The 20,962-nt window shown below is 57.9% G+C and overlaps 7 protein-coding genes across 7 annotated transcripts; 2 read left to right on the forward strand and 5 right to left on the reverse strand.

Annotated features, from left to right (window-relative positions):
* Positions 1-1,120: 1,120 nt before the first annotated feature.
* B0T15DRAFT_529217 (glycosyltransferase family 2 protein) lies at positions 1,121-2,914 on the forward strand. Its single transcript, XM_062869094.1, has 3 exons — positions 1,121-1,402; positions 1,467-2,279; positions 2,357-2,914. Exons 1-3 carry the CDS (start codon positions 1,274-1,276, stop codon positions 2,759-2,761), a joined length of 1,347 nt encoding a protein of 448 aa, XP_062722888.1. The 5' UTR covers positions 1,121-1,273; the 3' UTR covers positions 2,762-2,914.
* On the reverse strand, positions 2,915-4,931 carry B0T15DRAFT_529218 (squalene epoxidase-domain-containing protein). Its single transcript, XM_062869095.1, has one exon. It carries the CDS (start codon positions 4,592-4,594, stop codon positions 3,059-3,061), a length of 1,536 nt encoding a protein of 511 aa, XP_062722889.1. The 5' UTR covers positions 4,595-4,931; the 3' UTR covers positions 2,915-3,058.
* A 452-nt stretch (positions 4,932-5,383) lies between these two features.
* B0T15DRAFT_529220 (uncharacterized protein) lies at positions 5,384-8,786 on the reverse strand. The gene has a single exon (XM_062869096.1). It carries the CDS (start codon positions 8,603-8,605, stop codon positions 5,576-5,578), a length of 3,030 nt encoding a protein of 1,009 aa, XP_062722890.1. The 5' UTR covers positions 8,606-8,786; the 3' UTR covers positions 5,384-5,575.
* Positions 8,787-8,990: 204 nt separating this feature from the next.
* On the reverse strand, positions 8,991-11,724 carry B0T15DRAFT_501674 (mitochondrial carrier domain-containing protein). Its single transcript, XM_062867401.1, has 5 exons — positions 11,374-11,724; positions 11,037-11,271; positions 10,389-10,658; positions 10,037-10,334; positions 8,991-9,986 (listed from the first exon to the last, which is right to left on the reverse strand). The coding sequence occupies exons 1-5, from the start codon at positions 11,628-11,630 to the stop codon at positions 9,235-9,237; spliced, it is 1,812 nt and encodes a 603-aa protein (XP_062722891.1). The 5' UTR covers positions 11,631-11,724; the 3' UTR covers positions 8,991-9,234.
* Positions 11,725-13,571, reverse strand: B0T15DRAFT_529226 (translation initiation factor 2, alpha subunit). The gene is made up of 5 exons (XM_062869097.1): positions 13,221-13,571; positions 13,005-13,167; positions 12,744-12,951; positions 12,435-12,671; positions 11,725-12,361 (listed from the first exon to the last, which is right to left on the reverse strand). Exons 1-5 carry the CDS (start codon positions 13,296-13,298, stop codon positions 12,115-12,117), a joined length of 933 nt encoding a protein of 310 aa, XP_062722892.1. The 5' UTR covers positions 13,299-13,571; the 3' UTR covers positions 11,725-12,114.
* Positions 13,572-14,085: 514 nt separating this feature from the next.
* Positions 14,086-19,024, forward strand: B0T15DRAFT_553525 (uncharacterized protein; the record flags this gene model as incomplete). Its single annotated transcript, XM_062870318.1, has 3 exons — positions 14,086-14,381; positions 14,435-17,331; positions 17,394-19,024. 3 exons carry the CDS (start codon positions 14,086-14,088, stop codon positions 18,755-18,757), a joined length of 4,557 nt encoding a protein of 1,518 aa, XP_062722893.1. The 3' UTR covers positions 18,758-19,024.
* B0T15DRAFT_553527 (pyridoxal phosphate-dependent transferase) lies at positions 18,890-20,714 on the reverse strand (the record flags this gene model as incomplete). Its single annotated transcript, XM_062870319.1, has 3 exons — positions 18,890-20,363; positions 20,428-20,590; positions 20,666-20,714. 3 exons carry the CDS (start codon positions 20,712-20,714, stop codon positions 19,028-19,030), a joined length of 1,548 nt encoding a protein of 515 aa, XP_062722894.1. The 3' UTR covers positions 18,890-19,027.
* Between the last annotated feature and the right edge of the window lie 248 nt (positions 20,715-20,962).

Genomic DNA, 20,962 nt, shown 5'->3' on the forward strand with positions numbered 1-20,962 from the left:
CCCGAAAGGGACATAAGCGGAGCGCATCGTTGGAACGCTGCGTGGGTCGTGGTACGCGGCTGAAGTTGTAATGTGCTGTATTGTATTGTACATACATGTACTTGTAGGTCCATGAATAAGGTAGGTGGCATGTGTCTGCAAACATAAGTGCATGCAGCCACATGGAAGGGACCACGTGAAGCACTCCAGAGTCGAGCAGACCTCGCTCATCAGAAGTCGTACATACCTACCTCGCCAGCCAGGACCTTGTGAGAGGTATTAGACCTAAGGCGGCTTTCCTCCTTGGCCCTACCGTAGTCTCCGCGTCAGACAGGAGACCTCACCACACGACTGCTCGCAACGAGATCCTTATTAGGGTTCCACACCATGATCTCGCCGAGACCCTTGACTGACCATCCCAACCCGCTCGCGGGACGAGGTCGAAGCGCCACAGAAGGATACCGTGACATTGGGCGAGGCTCAGCTGATCTGTAACTATTTGTGACAAGGCACGCAGGCATACTTCGTCCCTTCGGTTGTAGTCTTGCCTCTCATTCCACCTTGTAAATATGTTCTATTAGACGGCGAGATTTGCGAGGTTCGCTCTGGCCGAGAGAAGGAACCGGTGCGGCGAAGTCTGTGTGAGTATGCCACGCTGTCAAGCGATCCATTAGCTAGACAATGGCCAGGAGAGGTCGTACGCAGAACCCGGAAAGTTGACGGTCGATGTCGCTCAGCGTGCTGTGAGATACGCCCCCGGATTGGGGGCCACTTTTGCTTCGGATGGAACCAAGTCTGATCAGGGGCTCTCCTACTGCCATACCACAAACTGGTCCTTTTTCCGAGACGTAACCGTCATAACCGTATGTTTCCGACTTGGATGCTGAGTAAGTAAAGTCGTCAATCTGTATCCTTTCGTCTTGCCGATTGGCGCTGTCGACGAGATATGTAGGAGCGGACGTGAATGTGTAGTGGTACTGTTGGGTTAAATACATGGTGGGAGCTCCTCTCCGTTTCGGCCGTTTTGGGAAGCAGAAGGTAACCGTTACCCCACCTCTCCCACCTGCAGCGCTCGCTGCAGCATGGAGAAGTGCCAAGATCGACAGGGGTAGCTCCATATGATTCGTCACCCCTCGTAATGCTCTCGTGGCATCATCGCGAGCCGACCGGCCTTGCGAAGTGCCGGCCGAGTTCATGAAGGCCACTGAGAGAGCTGCGATTGCTCGGCGCGGCCCATGACTTTGACGGCGTTCACTTAGAATATTCTCCGTTTCCACGCCGTCGACTTCTAGGCATGGCGACTGACGGGCTGATCGAGTCTCTCGTGCAGCTGGTCTGGCTCCTGTGGGAGAGCGCCTACAACCAGCCGGTCAACTTTGTGCTGACCTTGGCTCTCCCGCTTGCCGGGTTGTCCATCTTTGGCGTAAGAGCTTGCCGCGCTGCACTTTATAGTGACCAATTGGCTGACTGGTCCTATCTCCATGTAGATCTACATCATCCTTCACCTCGTCGCTCCGAAACCTCGGCTCCCGTTCCCGTCGGAGAAGACGTACCTCACCACGAACCCCGATGGCACCGTCAGCGCCCCGCGCCCCCTCCCTTGCTGGTATGACCGCTGGCGCGCTGAGGGTCGCCTCAGCCAGGAGTATCCAACTATCCCAGCAGGCTTTCCCGTCACGGACCAGGCCACCATCGAGCCGGCCGAGGTGGAAGTGAGCGTCGTGGTCCCTGCATACAACGAGGAAGCGCGTATCTGCCCCGCCCTGGAGGACATGGTCGAGTACTTGGATCAGCAGTTCGGCCGGCCGAACGAACAGACACTGCAGCGTGAACAACAGCAGGAGAAGCCTGCCCTGGAGACGGGGAGGAAAGACAAACGCCCTACGACGCCGCACCGCCTGGTATTCAAACCCGACTCTACAAGCCCGCCTCCTCGCTCTGCCACCGGGCGAACAGTGTCGATGGATGCCGCTCCATCAGGCTATGAGATACTCATTGTCGACGACGGCAGCCGAGACCGGACCGTCGAGGTCGTCCTCGACTTCTCCCGCCGCCGCGGGCTCCACGACATTCTCCGGGTCGTCAAGCTGGAAAAGAACCGTGGCAAAGGCGGCGCCGTGACCCACGGCCTGCGCCACGTGCGTGGAAAGTACGCCGTTTTTGCCGACGCCGACGGCGCAAGCCGCTTCAGCGACCTCGGCCGGCTGATCGAAGGGTGCGAGGACGTGGTGGACGGGTCGAACCGGGGCGTGGCCATCGGGAGCAGGGCGCATCTGGTCGCGAGTGAAGCCGTCGTGAAGGTACATACATATGCTATTCCTTCTTTATGCCACCCGCGTCATTTCAGGAACCACACTAATACTAAAACAAATATCAGCGCGCCGCGATCCGCAACTTCCTCATGCGCTCCTTCCACTTTGTGCTGATGATCCTCACCCCGCCGGCCACCTCGCGCATCCGCGACACGCAGTGCGGCTTCAAGCTCTTCTCGCGTGCCGCTCTACCGCACATTGTGCCCTACATGCACACCGAGGGCTGGATCTTCGACATCGAGATGCTGATGCTGGCCGAGTCGGCGCCCGCCACACCCGTGCTGGCCAGCGACGGCTCCGTCATCGGCACTAGCTACGGGATCAAGGTCGCCGAGGTGCCCGTGGGCTGGCACGAGGTGGACGGGAGCAAGATGCACCTTGTACAAGACAGCGTCAGGATGGCGATTGGGCTGGCGGTGCTCAGGGCGAGTTGGATGTTGGGAGTTTATCGGAGAAGGGTGACCGGATGAAATGGATCTTCAACTCTTTAACGTAAAGCTGCGATTCTACGGGGTTAAATTTGGGATAGACAAATGGGATAGACAGGAGCCGCGAGAGTTCTCACCGCTACGTATGGTGGTCTATCATGATCCCGAGCCAAATAAGCAAAAGAGCCATGATCATGTCCAAACCGTCTCTCATTACCATTACCAAATGTCTAAGTGAAAGCCGTCATTACTAACAAAATAATCAAGAAAGCAATCCTCATATACACCTGAATCTAAACAGGGTCATCCCCATGCATCCCACAACCTCGGCCTTCTCTACTACCGCAGCTCGGTGCCGAAAACAGGCAAGAACACCACGCACGCCTTCCACAGAATCAGCACGGCTTGCACCAGCGCTACTGGGAGCATCAGCGGGCCCAATGCGCCGCCGCACACCTCCACCGTGTTCACCCAGATCGCTAGGAAGGCCACGCTGAAGAAATGATACGCCAGTGTCAGCGGCCGTCGCAAAATACCGCCCAGCAGGGCGACCGGCTCGTCGGTGACGCCTTTTTGGAAGTAGCGGAAGCAGCCGCGCTGTAGCGCGCGCAGCTGCCAGTTATCGGCCGCGAACAGGCTGTACAGCGCCTGCGCCAGCACGTTGATGATGGAGGTCAGCGACTTGCGGCGCCAATGGAAGGTGGCCATGGCGCGGCGCACGGCCGCGTGGTCGCCTAGGTTGGGCACCTGCGCCGGGTCGAGTAGAGTCGAGAGGAGATGGGCGTCGTTGAAGGCCACTGTCATGCCGCCTCCCGTCAGCGGGTGCCGCATGTTGTGGGCGTCGCCCAGCACGATGACGCCGTCGTGCGTAGTTTGCTTCTTGGAGGGCAGCCAGCTGTTGGGCATGCTCTTGGGGATCTTGCCGTCGGCGAGGGCGGCGCGGGCGCTGGGCTGGACGTGCGGCGGCAAGGAGGGGATGACGATGTTCTCGATATACCCGCGCACGCCGCCCTTGGCGGGTGAGGCGGCAGGGTGGTCAAGGGGGACGTCGATGAGGGCGCGGGTTTCGTGCGTGCCGATTTGGTAGAGTAGGGCGAGGCATTGGTCGCCGATCACGACGTGGCCGGTATTGGCCGGCGGGAAGGGGCAGTCGATGAGTTCGAGGGCGTAGAACTTGCTGCGTACGACGGGCGCGGTGCCGAGGATCTCTTTGCGGAAGATGGATGCGTAGCCGTCCGCAATGATGGTTAGCTGGCCGAAGAAGGTGTCGGGCTTCTTCTTGCCTGTTTCTGGGTCCTTCGTCCGCGTCTCTACGCCTAATACAGCATCGCCGTACTGTCCTTTGATGGTCGCCGTGACTTCCGTCTCGAATATGCTGATGTTTGGGTGCCCCATGCATGCCTTACGCAGTTGCATGATGAACCTGCCGTGATGGAAGCCCCTTCCCTCGGGCCGCACAGGGGTCTTCTCCCCCTTGCTGTGCCCATTGACATGGCCATTCACCTCCTTCTTGCTCCCCGCTCCAACGATCACTCTCCCCTCGCCGCTGACAGGCGGATAAGGAAACGATACCTCGGACCCTCTGAACAGCACGTGGTATCCATAACACGGCACGGCGTCGATGTCCTCAAGACACCTCTCGAGCCCTAGCTTTTTCAGCGCCTCGACGCCGCCGGGCTGCAGCAGCTCGCCGACGATCCGGTCCGGCTCGTGCATCCACCGCTCCAGCAGGATGACGCTGCGCCCTTGATTGGCAAGTGCGAAGGCAATGGCGCACCCGAAGACTCCGGCGCCGACTACAACGACGTCGGCCTCATGGGCCTTCTCCCGCCGCTCGCGGTTACGGGCCGCTGGGGAATCGGCCACGTCCGTCATGATTGTCCCCACAACCGTATGATCCTTCTTTCCTTTGGCTGTTACCGGCCCACCTCAAGTTGGCCGCGGGTCTTGTCGGCGTTCGGCAGGCGGGAGGGATCAAGTGCTTCGAAGGCAGACGGAGTCGAACGATCTTTACCGGTGTCTAGCAGCTCTCTTAGGGAAAGTAATCGGGAGCTTTGATTCAACTGGCGGTGGGGGAGAGGATAGACGGTTGCTAAACGACAGAAAAGGCCGTCGAGGGGTTGCCGCCCTTTTAAGACGCCAATGCAGTCATCAATCGAGGCGCAGTCGAGTTTGTCCGGCGTAAGATCTCTTCGTTGTTTCCCCCTGCGGAATGACCAGTGAAATTATTCGAGAACCCGATCTTCCAGCGGAATCGTCCCATGCGGCAGGCACCGCTGCCGTCCGAACTACTCCGAACCCTTGGCGGGCCAATCACGGGCGGCTAGCCCCTGGCTGCAAAATTCACATGTCAGTCGATTGCCAAGCACGGGATGGCTGCAGTGGCCTGTTTACTTCTGAGAAACACCAACTGGCACAGCATGTATCACGCTCTATCACATGCAACCAGCACCGAATGTCAACGAAATGTCGATGTCGGAATGATATTCTAACTTCCAACTCGCCTTCTACACGTGTACTTGGAGAATACCTAGTAGAAAGGATCTTAGCCTACGGTAGCGGTCTAGACTTTTTGATGATCTTTATGACGACGAACGATTCTCAAAACTCAGAGACTCGCAGAGCCCCTGAGAATTAGAGTTCTAGAAATCATCAGGATGTGGACCAACCGTTCCGTCTAGCCAAGCGTCACATAATCGAGGCGGATACGGAATCAGGGATGTATAGATATATGAGAGTATCTAAACAGTTTGACCCATGTACAGTAATACAGTGTGCTTTTACACCTTTACAATGGCGAGGATCTAAAGTTACCTATCCAATGCAGATTTCTCCCGTTGTCCATTGCGCAACCTCCTAGAACGCCTCAACAACAGTAACCCTGCCCGGAGCCTCCAACTCCCGTTCCAACGCGCTATAATAGTCCTCGGGCTCTCCCTCCGCCACGTTCCTAGCCTCCGGCCTACCCAGAAAAGGCATGTTCTCGAACTCCACCGGCGGACAGCCGGCATCTAACGCAGCCTGCCTCATGATGCGTATCGCCTCGGCCTCCAGCTTCTCGCCCTCTGCCCTCATCACCTTCCTGGCCTCCACAATTTTCTTGATCCCTTCATCCACAACCGCCCGTGCTCGCATTCGCTGCTCGGGCGTGACAGCCCGTGCCTGTGAATGCGCCACCCGTGCGCGGGCGTGCCTGAGCGCCCTGCGGCAGGCGACGTCCTCTTTGTACGGGCTTGCGAGACACCGGTTAATGGTGTTCCGGATGCCGTTGAGATCGATCAACTCTGCATAGGCAGCGAGCAGGATCTTGAAGTTCTGCAGGTTGAAGCAAGGCCCGCATGAGGCACCGCGCACTTCGGCGGCCTTAAGGGCATAGCTGATGGCGCCTGGGAAGTGACCAGCGGTCAGACAGATCCAGGCGGCGCGATGGAGGAGGTTGTCGGTGATCTGAAACCCTCCCTTCTGGAAGTTAGTTAGGGTCGCTTGGATGGTGTTATAGACATCTGAGTTGTGGGCAGTGGCCGTTGTTTCGCCGAGCTGCTTCGCGACGAGATAGTTGATCACCGGATTTACATCTTCGCCCCTTGACTGGGCGTCCCGTATGAGGCTGTAGGCTCCCTGGTAGTCGTTGGGCGTCGAGATCAGCCACGCCTGCACGGCCAGACGCAGGGCGTATTGAGAGTATGGCATGCCCTCGCGCAGTGCCCGCTTGTAAATCAAGGCGGCGCGCTCCGGACGATTGCAGGCGAGAGCCTCTTTCATTGCTAAGATGACGTCTTCAACCTGCTCACGTTTACCCTGAGAGGAGACCTTGTTCGGGGCGAGCTTCAACGAGAGCAATCGCCCTTGCGCGTACCTTCCGCCGTGTTTGGAGTCCGCTAGCGCTGCGGCCTTCATGAGTTGCTCCGTATGCCCGTCCACATAATTCGGATTCAGGGCTCGCAACTTCCGGAACACGGTGCGGAGGTCTCTGAAAGGGAAATGCCACTGCCTGCGGCATCTCGCTAGTATGGCGTTGGTGAAGGCAGCATCGACAGGGAAATTTGCCCGGCTGCAATAGTCGAGCCATTCGACCAAGGAATCAATGTCCCGAATCGCCGCATACTGCTTCGCCATCAGAGTGACCACATGGCCGCACAAAGGGACCTTGAGCTCATCCACGTAGGACTTGAGGAAAGCCTCGGTCTCGCGAACTGTATGGGTTTCGGAATACGCCTTGAGGATCGGGACGAACACTCGGCTGGGGTTTGGGCCTCCACGCAGCGTCATGGCCTCGAAATCAGCGCGGACCGCTTCCCAATCTCCATCTTTGGCATGGAAGCGAGCGAACACGCCCAGGAGCCGGACATCCGAGGCAAGAGGGGGGTATTCGGCGACCCCAGCCATGAAATAGGACTCAGCCTTGTCCTCCTCCCCTGCTTCTAGAGCCAGCTCAACCATAATGCGGTAGACGTTGTAGGAACGGAATACCGTATCCTTCAGGCTAGGCGTCTGCAATGTCCCAAAGAGAGCCTCGACTGCCTGAAAGCTGTGGTGCTGCTTCCAGTGACATATGAGTAGCTTGATAACCCATTCCGGCTTGAGCTTGGTATTCACAAGCTGGGAACAGACACCATGCAGCGTCTCCAAAACCTGAGCTGCCTTGTAGTTCAGGGCGAGTTCCACGCTGTGGACTATGGTGTCCCCGATGGCATGCACCGATGCTTCCGTAGGGGAGGACTTCGGGTAGGTGGAGCAGAAGATTTTGACGACGGACCTGTAATCGCTTTGCTCGTACAACTTTGCGAGAAACCACGACGTCAAATCACCCGAGTTCTCGCCTGCGACAATGTTACACCGCCGATACAAGCCGAAGATTCTCCCCAGACGGCCCAACGAGAAACATATCTCGAGTAACCGGCGTCCGAGGCTGTACATCTGGTGGTCCGGATCCGTTGGAGGCGCCGGAAAGGTGGGAAGGAACAGATTGATAGCCGTCGAAAGGTTTGTCAGGTAGGCGGCTCGCGTTTGCTTGCTGAATTCCGTGTCTGCCAGCAAGGAGTCAATCACTGCGAAAGGCTTGTGGTTGTAGTAAGCGCCCTCTTCCAGCACGCCCCGAGCCACAACCCGGCAGAGGATATCCACAGCCTCCTTGAGTCGGCCCTCTTCATGACAAACCCGACATAACAGCGCGGTTGCTTCAATCCAAGAGGTATCCAGGTTGCTAGGCGCAGATTTTAGGTTCATGGCCTCGAGGACGGTTCGTACGGCGCTGCCAATCTGGCGAGGGTCTCTGCTGCGGCAGGCCTCGTGCACTTTGACCACGATTTCATCGACCGTCGGGAACGCGTACACCTGTATCGCCGCTGTGTTTGTCCATAACCAACTCGGACCGGGTTTGGCAGCTGTGGTTCGCAGGGTCAGGAGGTTCTGAAGCGGTTTGTGGGGGTTTCTCCTGGCAGGTTCCTCGGGCTGCGCATAGATGCCGGCACTGTTCGTGTTGCTGGCGTCGCTCTGTTCCGACACCATGGCGCGTGCCACGCCCCCCGTAGAATCGATGTCCTCGTAGCTGACCTGCTCCTCAATCTGCTTGATCTCTCTCCTGGGTGGGATCGGCGTTGGGGCCACATCGACCTGATGTAACACGAGCCTCGCACGAGATGACGGGACGAGTGCCGGATCCAATAGTGCCTCCTCTTCTATGGCCAGGGCAAGCGCGGTACCTCCCGGCCGATATCGCTTGGCCGCCTTGATCTTCTCTCCATTCTCAATGATCTGTCTCGCACAGTTGATTTTCCGGCGGCGGTCCTCGGCAATGAAGGCGATAGCGCATGAGGTGCCCACGACGAGCCCTCGCAGCGCCGTCAGGGCTGCCTTGGAGGGGACAGAAGAAAGCGAAGACGACATGGTGGTTCGTCGTGTTGCCGTTCCATGTCGTCAGCGCATCGTGGGGATGCGCAGCGTCTCCGTGGGGTGTGTCAATGGGCCCGCGATGGTCCGATCATTTCGAGTTCAGTTCGTCAAGGTTCAGTAATAAACCGTCCAGTGTAGCTTCCATGGCTCCGCAGCCCATTTTCCCGGGCATGAGGTGATGCAGCTCATCAAACCCCACAATACTAATAACTTTCGGCCTCCCCACCTTCCTACAGGCTACTAGGAGCTTTGGCCAGTCGGGTTAGGGTTGTAAGCCAACTGAGCCAACCGTTGCCGGCACCGATACGGATGACTACAGTACAACTAGTAGTAGTGCATACCACTGTGTCCGGTGTTGGAACTTGAAAAGTTGAGAGGTGTTAGATGTGATTCCGGCCGAGTCAATGGGAAGTTCCAGAACTGCCAACGTGTGGCGGAATCAAGATGGTATAAGTACAGTCACATGTCTATCTCTAATGTGGTATGCTTCTATCCAGTCCACACCAAACGCCTCTCCCATGTGTAGCCTCCCCGAATCGCAAAGTATGAACACAAAATAGTACAAGCAGGCCCCGATCTGCAAATGACTCGCTATCTAGGTACCTTGGGCATGTTTCGCATCGTCAGGCTAGTTCGCGTCGCTCCATGGGCATGTACACTTCCAGCTTGCGCAGAATCGACTGGTAGAGGAACAACATGCATCCGCTTTGGATGCTGGTCCAGGCTGCCCTCGGCCCGACACCTCTAAACCAGCCAGCGACACCTTCTGCCTTGTAGATCAGTCGAAGGCCGGTGATCATGGAGGACGTCTCCAACATGACAGCCCCGGGTTTAGGCGTGTGCGTTGATGGAGATGAGGTTGATATTAAACGTTTTTGGAGTCTTGATGCCGTCTCAGTAGCCGTCTTCATATGCCCGTCCTTGGCCGTTCCGGTTGCCGGTGTATCAGCAGTGGGCGTTGGGCCGAGTCCTCCAGCTTCCGGATGGACCTGGGTCTGGAGTCGAGTTTTGACAACGTCAAGGGGACACGTCATCGTACCAGCGAGACCGCCAGCTGCCGCGCCTGTCAGGAGCTCCAAATGCCAGCCGATGTCACGGCTGCCTTTATACCGATGCGCCCAACTTTGGCCTTGCTCGTAGAACATGAATTGGAGGGCTGAGAAGGGGAGATCGCGCCACAGAGTGGCTCCATAGCCGTGAAAGAGAGCGGAGACGCCTTCTGTTCGAACGATGGTCCTCACAGCATCGACTGTTCCCCTATAATTGTACCCCGACGTGAAAAAGGGGTTGTTATGTCGCCCTTGTAACTGCAGGCGAGTCTTGACCACCTCTGATGGAACGTATACGATGGATGCGGCAAAGTCGCCGATAAAGCCTGGAGCATGGGTCAGCTTGAGATACAGGAAGCCTTCATTACGAACTGACCGGCCAGCAAGTACGCCAGATGCGGCTGAACGCCATAGTCCAGCATCTGCCGCTTGCTCCACTCGTAGCTTCCAAAGAAGAAGCACGTAGCTGGAAACGAACCGGCGAGGGCAGGAATCCAGCCGCCATAGAGCCCACGTCGGAACCCTTCTTGTCGGAATATCTTGAGGTAGGACGACCCTAGCGAAGTGTACTTGGGGGGGATATGGGGATCGCCTTGCTGCCGTGTCTTGACTGTGTCGAGCGAGTGCATGAGCATATCACCGGTGGATCCGCCCAACCCTCCAGCAAGCATGCACTGGGCCTCCGGTCAGCTCGCGACGAGGGGTGCTGAAATGAGGTCCGAACCCACGTGCAAATAAGGCGGGCGCCCTTCCACCTCTCCATCTTGAGACCTCATATTATTATGAATGCGCAAAGATTCGGTTCCAGTGGCGATGGCATGCGACAGGATGTGCGCGTGATCCGTATGTCCATGGTCGAGGGCGGCCGGGTCCAGGTCCGGGACACTCCCCGTGGGCGTCGGGACGGTTGACGGGGTGCGATTGGCCGTCTGAAAGCCAAGCACCATCGCCCCGAGGGAAATGGACAGAGGATTGCGCCGCCCAGGCAGCGGGCGTAACTGTCAAGTTATGTCGGCACAAGTTTCGCAGGTTGGGGCAGCTGGGCGCTGTACCGCAATGTTTCCAAGTTCAAAAATCTCGGCGGACTTGCCGGTCCGATCCCGTTTTTTTGCGGCGGGCAAAGTGATCTGTGCGCCTCCGTCTTATTCAATAAGTCGCCCCCATATTGCGTCCAGTGAGCCCACTTGTCCCTGACGGAGCCGTCCCAACGACCTGAAAATTGTCAATTAGCCTCTGGGCGACACCTTTTATCATCAATATCTCATATAGCTCTCTATACAGGTTGTACACCTATAAAATCAAAATCAATCACCCGGCCTTTGGCATCACGACGCTCTTTGCACGCCTGATCGTAGAGGATGCTCCCACCACCGCACCCGTCCCGCCCGGTCCCACGGCGACAGGATATGCGTGATCTTTCCCGTGATGAGCCTCGCAGATATAGGGCCGTAGTAGTTGCTATCCTTGCTGAGCTCCCCGTCCCCTTCAACCCAGACGTGGCCCTCAGGAACAATAACATGCTGGTACGGATACGGCGGCTTCGTCCTCACCACGTCCCCCTCGAGGCCCACGATCCTCTTGACAGTGACTTTGTTGGGATCGTTCGGGTTTCTATTCACTCCATCAGCCTCATTCCCCCATCGTCATGATCCCCTATTACACTCCTGGCGCGCCCCCCCCAGTACATGGCACGAGGTAGATCGAGAAACGAACCTGAAGGTAACAACCATCCCCCTCCGCAGCCCCTCATGAGCATAAAGCTTCCAAACCAAACACAAATCCTTCTTTAGTGACTCGTTATACTGTGGGTTAAGAAACGGGTACATGGACGGGCCGCGAATAAAGGTGACCTCGGCGACATAGGCGTTGAACCAGATAAGCGGCGGGATCCAGGTCGCATAGCGGATGAGGTAGTGCGAGACTTGCCGGAGGAACTGCAACCGCGCCCCGGCGGCTCCCCATCGCGACATTAGGGATGCGGTGATCCCAACGTCAAAAGTCGGGTCGTTACTGATTTCTAGGAACGAGATGGGACTTATTCAAGTGGTGAATTCATGAGCTCCAGGTGGGTTCAAACGATTCATTGAGGTCCGTAGATAAGGCGTTCGATAAGCATGAAAGTGGTGGGCGCTGCCTCGATTGGCGCATACCATAATACCACGCCAATTCTAGGTAGCAAAACATTTCAGCATCACCTGGGCCATATTGTTGCTCCGTCAACCGTTACATCATTCCCTTTTCTGTACCGCCATCCTAGAAGGTGGCTTCCGGTGTCTACCATGCCTGGAACGCTTTTGGATTCCTAAGACGCCAGCCATACCACCAATGATCCTGAGCAACCTCCGGCCCGCCGCCTCATCACCCTGAAATCAACGGGGTATCAAGCATTCCCCGTGGAACACGTTGGTCTGAACCACCACCGCCTGGCACAAAGCTTGCAATGCGTGGGATTGTTTAGACAGTCTCAGGGATGTTGTCATCGCTCTCGCTGACGCTCTCGTCGCCGCTGACTTCGGCGTTCTCGCGCTCGCGCTTCTCCATGAGAGCCTGGAGCTCGGCATCATCCGACTCGGTGACAGCCTTAGGCGCCATCTTGACCACCAAGTTTCCACCGGCGCTCTCGATACTCGTGCGGACGTCGACGATGGCCTCCTCTAACCGGGCAATACCGGCGTTCTTGTCGAGGCAAGTGTTGGTGAGACTACGAAGCGTCAGTGATGCGCACAGTGGAACTTGGAGTTTGCAACTGAGCATTGAGTATTCATATCACATACACATAAAGGGGAGGAGAAACCAATCTGCACTTGACCTGAGAGTCTTGGGTGTTGCGAGACTCAGCGGTGCGGAGAGCAGTCTTAATGGCGTCGATGCCCTCATAGCCGAAGCAGGTCACCTCGATGTCGGCCCGGACCTTGGTCGGCTGGGGCGTCAACCTCTTGCCGATGTAAGACTTCAGCTCCTCGGCAACAGCGTCGCTCGGGAATTGAATGTCATTCCAGATATCGGGGTTGCTGCGCACGTGGGTCAGCCGAATGTCTCAACCATTGCTTTGACGGGGCGCGGGGCGCATCGTCGAGACATACGTTATTGAGAGCTTGAAGGCGTCAAGGGAGTGACCATATTTCTTGTTCAGCGGCCACCCTATTGTCTCGTAGAGCCTCTCGATCGGGGTCTGGGTCTTCTCTGCGACATGCCTCATAATCGAGTGCACAATCTTGCTCTTGTTGTACCGCTCTTCGCAGCGCACGATATCCTCAGGCGATACACGGCGCTTGGACAGATCAATGTATCCTGCCGCCTCTTTAGCACAGCGCCCACGACAACCGGGGCGATAGGAATCTAACCTTTCTCCTTATCGACACGCAGCACAACGACAACTTCGTTGCGACCGACACGGATCAATTTCTGGATACTTCTGATACGCCGCCTCGAAAGCTCGGAAAGCAGAATCATGCCATCGATGTTGTCGTACTCGAGCAGCTTCACATAGGCTCCCATATCGGCGATCTAGCGAGAGTCAGCCGGGTAGCGGCACAACAATACAGCTGGACACGCCATACCTGTTTTACGTTCACCATCACAAAGGAGTCAATCTCCGGATACTTCTCTTCATAAAATCGGCAGTTTGAGAGTGACATCTTGTCGGTGGGTGCCGTTCCCAGGCGGGGCAAAGGCGGGATATGAGGGTGTGTTGTTGGAGTTGTCCAGGCAGGCGCGCCCCAAAATGGGATGTAGAGAAGGTGTGAGGATCGAATGCTCGATGTTGTTATTGATCGATCGGTGTGCGCTAAATGTGCAAAGGCGGCCGTGAGCGGATATGGGAATCTCTGAACTCGTCGGCCTGTGCGATGCGCAATCAAGTGGGAGCTTCAAAGAACAGTCACTTCATGTTGGTCCCGCAGTATTTTCGGAAAGAACGCCAAAAATTACGTGCACGGCCCCGCGGTGGGGCTGCCCTCCGAGCCTCCCACTTCTGCTTTCCTTGGCGGGGCGAGGGAGCGTTCGGCAAGCAGCGGCACCCCTTGGGCCCTTGCCCGCCGTGATGGCCCACCATGCCTCGATTCCAGAAAGCACTACGTCAACGCAACTGGAGCCCGGTTCCTCGCGGTGCAATATTCAAGGGAGCTTCTCGGCAGGGGCATTCTGACAAATTTATGTAAAGGGCCAGGAATGCTCTCCTGTCGCCGAACCTCCGGGAAATACACTTTGTAGCATCCCTGGGTTTTGTATTTGACCGCCTTCACATCGGTCACCGGCTCACTCGTGGTCCCTGGAGTTCCCGAGTCGGCATACACAGGAAACGTCGAGGGAAACCAAGAGGCGGAAGCCGAGATGTCTCAAGAGCCACCATTGTGCAAAACCACGATTTAAGACCAGTTGTGTTCCGATGACAAGATCCGAATCTAACACGCGCCCGGCTTCAACATGACATCAGTAAACTCAACCGCCCTCGAGGCGGCGACAGCGGCGGTGGTGACGGGCGCTGCCGGAGCGCGTCAATCCAGCGCGTTGTCTTCGGCCGTGGCTGTAGCGAGCGATGTTGCGAATGCTCACGGCTCATCGTCATGGCTGGGCTTCTTCGCGAGGCTCGTGCTCTGGATCCTTCAGCTGATCTCTACGGTGCTCTACTATACCCTCAAGTTGGCCACCATCTCGGTCCCTACCTTGCTGTACACACTCTTCTCGACTAGTCTGACAGTCACCATGAACGCCACCACGTTGTGAGTCTGGGCCCCGCGCATTCATTCGCATGCCGTCTCTAACTACTATCCAGGATGCTCATTGTGGCAGCCATGATAGCCGCGATCAGCTGGGTGGTCAGGTATCGCTATCTCAACATGTACTCGCGACTCCCCCCCGAGCCGCAACGCAAGGAGCCCGACGTCGATCTCTTCCCGGACTCGCACGAGGAGGGTATCAAGCCCGGCCTGTCTAACTACTTCGACGAGTTTCTGAGCGCCATCAAGATCTTTGGTTATCTAGAACGGCCAGTCTTCCATGAGCTTACCCGCAGCATGCAGACGCGGAAGCTCATCGCCGGAGAAACGTTCAACCTGGAGGAGGAAAAGGGGTTCTGCCTCGTCGTCGACGGCTTGGTGGAAATCTTTGTGAAGTCGTCGAGCTATAGTCGCCGCTTCGCACATAGCCCCAATCTCGGTCCCAGCAGCGAGGCGCCCTCGAGCGACGATGAACACTCTGCCCCTGGTCAGCAACCGTACCAGCTGCTGACCGAGGTCCGCAACGGCGCGCCTATGTCATCACTCTTTTCCATCATGTCGCTCTTCACCGAGGACGTCCCACTGCGGCAGACAGGCGATGAGAGCCCCGAACCTGGTGCCGCCACTCAGGGCACACTCTTCCCGAGTTATCCTGCGAGTGCGGATTTCAGACGGTCACACGTGGCATCGGACTCCCTCCCGGGCACCCCTCAACTGGACGGCTCCACAGAGAATCTTCCTGAGCAAGTCACACCCGCAAGCACCGTTCGAGGCCTGCCCCGTGTTCCCCCTATTTCGCTCGACGGCAACGGCTTCGCTAAGCCCCAAAGGCCATCCGTCAAGCGGAACAGCACCACCTCAGTTCACCCCGACATCATCGCGAGAGCAACAATAGACACGACTATAGCGATCATCCCAGCCAGCGCGTTTAGACGCCTGATCAAAATATACCCCAAGGCCACTGCGCATATTGTTCATGTTATTCTGTCCAGATTTCAGCGAGTCACGCTTGCGACGGCATACAACTACCTTGGTTTGACGCCCGAGGTCCTGCAGTTAGAGCGTCAGATGTTGAAGTATACCACCCAGCAGCTCCCCAACCACCTTCGAGGAGATGCCCTGGACAGGCTCAAAGAGAAGTTCAAGCGTGAAAGGGAGAGGATCGGAGAGGAGGATGTCAGCAAGGGGATAGCTCTTCACAACGCTCGTGCGGGCCGTCGGCGGCGCTCAACCGCGACGCTCCGAAAAGAGGCCGCGCTACAGGCTTTATCCAAACAGCGTCACCTGTCCATGTCTGGTTCGTCCCTGGGCTTCCCAAGCGCTGGTGACCTGGCGACACACTTGCAGCAATCGAGAGGCAGCGGCAACAGACCGCAGAGCATGGCGTATACGGATGGTCCCTCCGCTCACCTCGACCTGCGTGGAGAAAGCGTGTCTCCTCTAGCCCAGCGCACCTTCAACCCGTTCGCGACTCAGAGAAAAGCGCATGTTTCGCTGGACAAGAGAGACACGCTGGACGAAGACAACATGTTCCGGGAGTCGATCCTCGAGTGCATGTTCAAATCCATCGGCCTGACAGGCCATGGCGGCTCAAACAAGGACGTAGAGTCAACCCAGGCTTCTCCACGGCTGATCTCATTTGACCAGCGGCGTCAAAAGGCTATGCTGACGACCCATGCTTTCGGATTCATAGATGGGCTTCCTGAAGGTTCTCTTGACGGCGATACGGAATCGATCACCTCGGCAGGGCTGTCCGTGCCGGCCTCGCCGAACCCGCACACGCTCGCGCAGGAGATGAGAGACGAGATGGAGATTGTTTTCTTCCCTAAAGGTTCCGTGCTGGTGGAACAAGGCGAGAGGAACCCCGGGCTATACTACGTGATCGACGGCTTCCTGGATATCTGCACAGAGGACGAGACATCTTCATCATCTTCATCATCATCAGATGTCCTTCACGCTACGGGAAGGACGTCACTGCATGCGATGGATCACGCCCAGTCCCTCTACAGCTCTCAGCGTGTCGCGGCATCCATGCGCACAGGCAACAATGTCAGCGATGTTGAAAAGAAGCCTCAGCCCAGCCGGCGTAGTGTCGCTTTGATCAAGCCGGGTGGGCTCGCTGGCTATGTCGGGACCATCTCGTCGTACCGGTCTTTCATCGAGGTCGTGGCCAAGACGGACGTTTATGTCGGCTTCCTGCCGCTAGCCTCGATCGAGAGGATCGTGGACCGATATCCCATTGTGCTCTTGACCATGGCGAAGCGGCTCACGAATCTGCTTCCCCGCCTGATTCTGCACATTGATTTTGCTCTGGAGTGGCTCCAGGTCAATGCCGGTCAGGTTATATTCCACGAACGGGATGAGAGTGAAGCCATCTACATCGTCCTGAACGGCCGCCTCAGGTTGGTCGAGGACCGGAAGGACGGTGGGATGAATGTCAAAGCCGAGTTTGGCCAAGGCGAGAGCATCGGAGAGCTAGAGGTACTTACCGAGTCTTCTCGCTCCGGCACTCTGCATGCCATCCGGGACACGGAAGTGGTCAAGTTCCCTCGCACGCTGTTCAACAGTCTCGCCCAGGAGCATCCCAACATCACCATCAAGATCTCCAAGATCATCGCATCCCGCATGAGGGCGCTGATCGATGCTCCTTCGCCCATGTTGGGCCTCAAGGAGTCGGCCGGGAGAAGCTCGGTGAACAAGAGCTCAACTACGCTCAACCTGCGGACGGTTGCCGTCTTGCCGGTCTCGGCGGGCGTGCCCGTGGTAGAGTTTGGCAACAGACTGCTTAACGCCCTGACAGAGGTCGGCGCTCCCAACGGCGCCACGTCGCTGAATAGCGCTGCTGTGCTAAATCACCTCGGAAGGCATGCATTCAACAAGATGGGCAAACTGAAGTTGTCGCACTATCTGGCGGACCTGGAGGAGAAGTACGGCCTTGTAATCTATGTGGCTGGTAAGTGCAGAAACCACCAGGCCTGTCTCATGGACGCTCGACCACTGACTCGACGCTGGCAGATACCAATGTCAATGCTCCCTGGACGCAGACCTGCATCGCCCAAGCCGACTGTGTCCTCCTGGTCGGCCTGGCCGATGGCTCTCCCGAGATCGGCGAGTACGAGCGCTTCATGCTCGGCATGAAGTCAACGGCGAGGAAGATTCTCGTGCTTCTCCATCAGGAGCGCTACTCGAGCCCCGGACTGACGAGAAGATGGCTGAAGAACAGGGTGTGGATCAACGGTGGCCACTTCCACGTGCAGATGACATACAGCCCCAACGCCGTGCCGATCCACCCACCAGCGAAGCCCGGGGGCCCAACACTGAGGGAACGGGTGCAGATCCTGCAGGCAGAGATTCAGAAGTACACGTCCCGGAAGGTGCGCCACAGCCCGTTCTACTCTCCAGACGCGCCGTTCAAGGGGGATTTCCACCGTCTGGCCCGCAGGCTCTGCGGCAAGTCGGTCGGCCTCGTGCTCGGTGGAGGCGGAGCAAGGGGCATCTCGCACATCGGCATCATCCGCGCCATGCAGGAAGCAGGCATCCCGATCGACATGGTTGGGGGCACCTCGATTGGCGCCTTCATCGGGGCGCTCTACGCGCGCCACGCCGATTTCGTGCCCATCGTCAACGCAGCCAAGAAGTTCTCGGGCCGCATGGCCAGCATGTGGCGGTTTGCGCTGGACCTGACATACCCGTCAGCCTCGTACACCACGGGCCACGAATTCAACCGCGGCATCTTCAAAGCCTTCGGCAACACGCAGATCGAGGACTTCTGGCTCGACTACTACTGCAACACCACCAACATCTCCAAGAGCCGCGCCGAGTTCCACACGAGCGGCTACGCCTGGCGGTACGTGCGCGCGTCCATGTCGCTGGCCGGCCTGCTCCCGCCGCTCTGCGACGAGGGCAGCATGCTGCTCGACGGCGGCTACATCGACAACCTGACCGTGTCGCACATGAAGTCGCTCGGCTGCGACGTCATCTTCGCCGTCGACGTCGGCGCCCTCGACGACGACACCCCGCAGGCCTTTGGCGACTCGCTCTCGGGCATGTGGGCCTTCTTCAACAGGTGGAATCCCTTCTCGTCGGTGCCGAACCCGCCCACGCTGGCCGAGATCCAGGCGCGCCTGGCCTATGTCTCGAGCGTGGACGCGCTGGAGCGGGCCAAGACCATGCCCGGTTGCATGTACATGCGCCCGCCGATCGACGAGTATGGCACGCTGGATTTTGGAAAGTTTATGGAGATCTATGCGGTGGGGTACAAATACGGGCAGGAGTTCTTGGAGAAGCTGAAGGAGAAGGGCGTGCTGCCCCTGGGGGAGGAAACCGAGGGGAAGAAGGCGCTGCGGAGGACCAGGGCGCCGAGGAGGGCTAGTATTTAGTGGTCGTTGTGTTGTGTAAGGGGGTGTAGCGGGCTTAAGTAGTAGCTACGTATGTGCGAGTGAGATGCCGGCATTTTTGGGGAGTTTTCAGGTTCTGTTGGTGAGAACTATCTCTAGGCTAGATGGCATCGCATTATACCTCCTTATCCTGTTGGTTGCACCCATCGTCCTGAGCTTCTCGTGTTGGTGGGCCATGAATGATATGTGATTTGGGTATATATATACAAGCCTATGCTCTATGCTCTCTACACGCCGTGCCACGGCAGAGTATCAACCCCTCATCACCTCCTGGGCGACTTCGACCAGGGTTTTGAACGCCGTCTCGACATGTTCCTTCTGGGTCGTCCTCACACCCGTCATCAGCCGGATCGCGAACCTCCCATCAAGCTCGGTGCTCGTCAGCCAGATCTTGCCCGTGGCGTTCGCCTTGTCGTACAGTTCCCTGGTCAGCGCATTCCTCTCTTGCAGCGACGCCCCCTCCGACTTTGCCGCCAAGCGGAACACAGTAAGCGCGAAGCTGGGCCCGGTGACAATCTCAAACAGATCCGGCTTGCTCCGCAAAGAGTCCGCAAACTCCTCGCCCAGCTTGATCGTCCTCCTGATGTACGCCTGCAGGCCCTTGACGCCGTACGATCTCAATACGAACCAGATCTTCAAGCTCCGGAACCGCCGGCCTAACGGGATCTGCCACTCACGGTAATCCGTCACCAGGCCCCCGTCCGACGCCTTGTTCCCATACACAGCCTGGTTCACACTGAGCGCCTGCACCAGCCACTCCCGATTCCTCACGAAGAAACACGAGGCGTCGAAGTTGACCAGCAGCCACTTGTGCATGTTCATATCAAAGCTGTGGAAGCGACTGATCAACTCGATGTTCGTCTGGCGCTGCACCTCCGGACACACCAGCGCCGCGCCGGCATACGCCGCATCGACATGCACCCACACCTCGCCCGGCTGTCCCGGCTTGGGGACCGCACCGCACGTCTCCAGCGCCGCGCTGATGCCTGCGAAGTCGTCGACCGAGCACACGTCGGTCGTGCCCAGCGTCGCCGCCAGGAAGAAGGGCTCCAACCCCTGCGCCCGGCACCGGGCGAGCTCCGCCGCCAGCGCGTCCCGGGTCAGCGCGTACCCGTCCTCGGCGCGCACGCGGATCGCGCGGAACCGCACGCCCAGGATCAGCGCCGCCTTCTTTGCCGACGAGTGGGTCAGTGTTGTCGCGAGCGCCACCATCCGCGACCGCTTGAGGGCGATGGCTTCCTCGCGGGCATTTTCGTCGTCTTCTTCTTCTGACCGGTTGCCGGAAGTAGAGCGGGGTAGGGTCTCGCGGAGGTACTTGTCCCGTGCGGCGACCATCGCGGTGAGGATGGCTTCGCTGGCGGAGCCCTGGATCACGCCGCCGCCGCGGGTCGGGCCGGTCGAGAGGAAGCACGGCGGCAAGCCTAGCATCTTGGCTAGCCAGTCCAGCACGACGGTCTCCAGCTCGGTTACCGCCGGCGAGCAGATCCAGTTGAAGCAGGCGCCCGACAGGGCCGAGCTGTACAGCTCGCCTAGGATGGACGGGTACGAGGTGGCGCAGGGGAAGAAGGCGTGGAAGCCGGGGTGGGACCTGGGTGAGGTTCAGTTGGCCTGCGCCAGCGGAGTGATGAGTGGATGGGCAAAGAGAAACTTACCAATGGGTGATGCCTGGCATGATCTTGGCTTCGATGTCCTTGTGGATGTCGGCCCACGGCTCGCCTTCCTGCGGCGCCTCGCTGGGAAGCAGCTTGCGCAGGTAGCCCGGCTCGACTCTCGAGACCACATCGCGCGAGCCGAGGTTGTCAAAGTAGTGGATGACTGGTGCGGCCCATGTCAGTAACTGCTGGTCAGGACAGGGTTTCATTGTATTGTTTTCATGATCCGAGGACTCACTCTCATCGATGGTGGCAGTGGCTGCCTCTCTGAATCCTTGCGAGTCCATCCTGGCGGTTCAACTTTGATATTCCGATACTAAGCTGGACTACTAGTAGTCTGTTGATCGGCATAACAGCAAAATCCCGGGGGTTTGCGGGCTGACGGTCCGTTGTCGGCACCGGATTGCTTATAAGTTCAGGGGAGGCCCGCCTTGCGCACGGCATCCGGTCTCTCGACCGGCGCGAAGCGGCCACGCAGGCGAAAGTTTCTTCCGTATCAGACACACCTCAACCTGGAAGGTGGGTTCTCGGAACT

Source organism: Chaetomium strumarium (assembly GCF_033439665.1).
Source record: "Chaetomium strumarium strain CBS 333.67 chromosome Unknown B0T15scaffold_3, whole genome shotgun sequence".
Lineage (NCBI taxonomy): Eukaryota > Fungi > Ascomycota > Sordariomycetes > Sordariales > Chaetomiaceae > Chaetomium > Chaetomium strumarium.